The following is a 2914-nucleotide window of genomic DNA, read 5'->3' as shown; positions in this document are numbered from 1 at the left end:
TACAAGGTAAACAGCAAACTTTTTATTTTTACAATAATTAAGGATGACGACATTTACATCTTTTGTAACATACAAGAGATCGAGAGTAATTCCTTGCCCTATCATGTTCCACAAGTTGGCATAAAATTTTACCATTTTATCCTATTGACATGATACTCTTAGCCCAATGTATGCCAAAAACAATACAAAAGACCTTTCAGTACTATGCATACACAAACCCTGCATTGTACTGCACATTTACAATTTTCTTTTCAGTAAATTACATACATCAAAGAGCAAACTACTACACACTTAAGTTAAAAACCCAAACACACTATTAACTGACATTTCAAAGAAACTAACGAAAAAACACTAGATGATTCAATACCGTTTTAGCAAACATCTCATACGAATAATGCACCATGTCTTGAACAACGTTTTCTGTCTCTTCCACCCTTGAAAATGCTTCCCAATCACCTTCTTATAACTCGGCCTCTCTTGAACCAATCTCCAATACTCTGCTAACTTCGGCCTACAATTTATATAATCATTTTCCAAGCCCAAGAGCCCTAACCGGGCCAAAACAGGAACCAACATGACATCGGCTAATGTGAACTCGTCCCCTGCTAAGTACAAAGTTTGTTCCAGTTGGGCTTCCACGTCATCAAGTAGGCGAATTAGATGCTGAGTGGAGGTTTGAAGGACTTGTGGGTCCCGTAGTTTTTCTTCGGTTTCGTAGGCTTGTTTTAGTTTGGTGTGGTAAGCGGTTGCGAGGTCGGGGGATTCGGACATTCGGGCGATTATTACGCGGCGTATGAACTTTGATACGGACATGTAGTATTTTTCGGGGATGTGGGAAAAGGTGAAGAACTTTGGGTTCCATTCTTGGATTTTGTACATCCATTCGATCACTTTTTTGCTGCTTTGTGTTATGATTCCGCTTCCTGAAGAAACAAGGGCAATCCGCTCTATGTACCTGTAAAGTTTTCGTGTTAAAGAAAGGGCTTTTTTTTAAGGTCTGAATAAAATCATTTTGGATTCTGAAAATTTTGAATTCTGTCATTATGAAATGGCTTTAAAACTTACTGAATAATCTCTATCGTGTTGAAGATAACATGGGAACCATTTTGGAAAACCGGAAGTTTAGCGGTTGGATTCATCCTGAAAAACGAAGGATCCATGTTCTTGCCTGTAACGGGATTGATATGGTATGAAGTGTAATCGATATTACGTTCTTCTAAAGCCAGCCTGACTTTCTGGCTCTCGATTGAATACGGGTGATGATACAGCTGCATCGGGGGCCTCCAGATCAACACGAAATCGCCTTAAAAGTTGAAATCTGAAGATTAATCAACAAAAAACTTAATTCAATTAACTTTTTTTTTTTAAGTAGGCACCATTAAAATGTCTCCACGGGTTAAGGAATTCTGCTTTCAAATCAAGCTACTGAAAATATTCATCTATAGATGCTTCTTATAAAGTACAAATGAAAAGAGGGGAATATGAAGTTGCTTTTGTATCCTTTTGAGTTTTACTGATTCATTCGGTAAAACCTTTTTAAGATAGTAAAGTGCCATTTGCATGCTTGATGGTTAAGAATTCGAACCAACTAACTCTCTAGACTAGACGAAAATTTTGTTTTGGGGGTTAACAATTGATTGAAAGGGAAACATCAAACATGTTGGTATGTGTTCTGTAATTTAATTTACCAAAAAACATAATCTGTTTTGATGTTTCTTACTTACAGGATTACATGATAAACTGTTTGAATTCGATGTTGACGTATACTCTATAATGAAACTCACAACCGACAGAAGATGCACAGAAGAAATCCCAAAACATAACGTCAATTCACAAACTACCAAACACAGATAAATAAATAGAAACGAAGAACAGTCCACAACAAATACTCAAAACACATCATATAATTAAATTAGAATTCAGGGGAAAACGTACGAATTTTCAAAAACAAACCGTAATCGACCGACAGTCAATCTGCAAATTCAAAACGATTAGAAGATATCACTCATATATAAACAAAAGCATGATTTTAATTGACAAAAGCGAGACAAGATGATGAATCGATGAGTACATGAAACTTGCCTGGAAATTCTGAGGGTTTTTCGGTAATGATTCGAAAGTTGAATAGTGGGTTCACGGAGAATAGAAACCGAAAGGGTGTGTAAAGGCAGAAAGCGACAGAGAATATGGAATTCTAGCGAAGAAGGGGTTGGAAAGGGGTTGGAAAGGGCGTGGAAACCGTAATGTACAATATCTGCAGCCCAAGTTACAAATTTAATGTTAATCAAATAGTGTTCTTTAAACAAGACAGGATCCACTTCCAGCTCCATCATGTCATGCACCCTTCCTAGTTTCTTCTTAGTTTCTGGGGTGTTTGGAGATGCTTTTGAATTCTAAAAATGTTTTTGGATAAAAGTGTTTATTGGCTTATAGCAAGGGTAAAATGAGTTTTTTAAAAATGTTTAGATTAACTTTTATGGTGAAAAAACAAATAAATCAATAAGTTAAAAAATGTCTAGATTAAAAAGTGAATTTTAAAGTTATTTTGGTTAAAAAATCAAAAACAGCTTTAAAAAACCAAGTTCTACATGCTTATTAAAAAGTTTAAGTTTGTCAAACATTTTTTTTTGACATATTAGCTTTTCAAAAATCAAATAAGTTAATAAACTGTTTTGAAAAGCAATCCCAAACACCCCCTCTATTTCATAATTTCTATCTACAAATATTTCTTTTAAACCATCTAGTTGTATATAAGAGTATCTTAATCGGAGAAAATATATTGATAATTGATTCAATTATCAATATATTTTCTCCGATTAAGATACTCTTATACACAAGTAATCAATTATCACATATTTTCTCCGATTAAGATACTCTTATACACAAGTAGCTGCTTTAAAAGAAATATTTGTAC

The 2914-nt window shown here is 34.5% G+C and overlaps 1 protein-coding gene across 3 annotated transcripts; it reads right to left on the bottom strand.

The window, feature by feature from the left end:
- LOC145133607 (Glutathione S-transferase family protein) lies at positions 1-2245 on the bottom strand. 3 transcript variants are annotated; one of them, XM_079068547.1, is made up of 4 exons: positions 2072-2245; positions 1936-1974; positions 1066-1318; positions 1-955 (listed from the first exon to the last, which is right to left on the bottom strand). In XM_079068547.1, exons 3-4 carry the CDS (start codon positions 1272-1274, stop codon positions 361-363), a joined length of 804 nt encoding a protein of 267 aa, XP_078924673.1. In that variant the 5' UTR covers positions 1275-1318; positions 1936-1974; positions 2072-2245; the 3' UTR covers positions 1-360. The 3 variants fall into 3 exon arrangements, with proteins under 3 accessions (XP_078924673.1, XP_078924665.1, XP_078924680.1); XM_079068539.1 differs by having other exon boundaries at positions 2083-2245; XM_079068554.1 differs by lacking the exon at positions 1936-1974 and having other exon boundaries at positions 2083-2245.
- Positions 2246-2914: the final 669 nt, after the last annotated feature.

The sequence above is a fragment of the Lactuca virosa genome, chromosome 1 (assembly GCF_052849685.1).
Source record: "Lactuca virosa cultivar CGN04683 chromosome 1, Lactuca_virosa_CGN04683_v6, whole genome shotgun sequence".
Taxonomy (NCBI): Eukaryota; Viridiplantae; Streptophyta; class Magnoliopsida; order Asterales; family Asteraceae; genus Lactuca; species Lactuca virosa.
The sequence above is the reverse complement of the archived record's forward strand: the minus strand, read 5'-3'. Positions and strand labels throughout refer to the sequence as shown.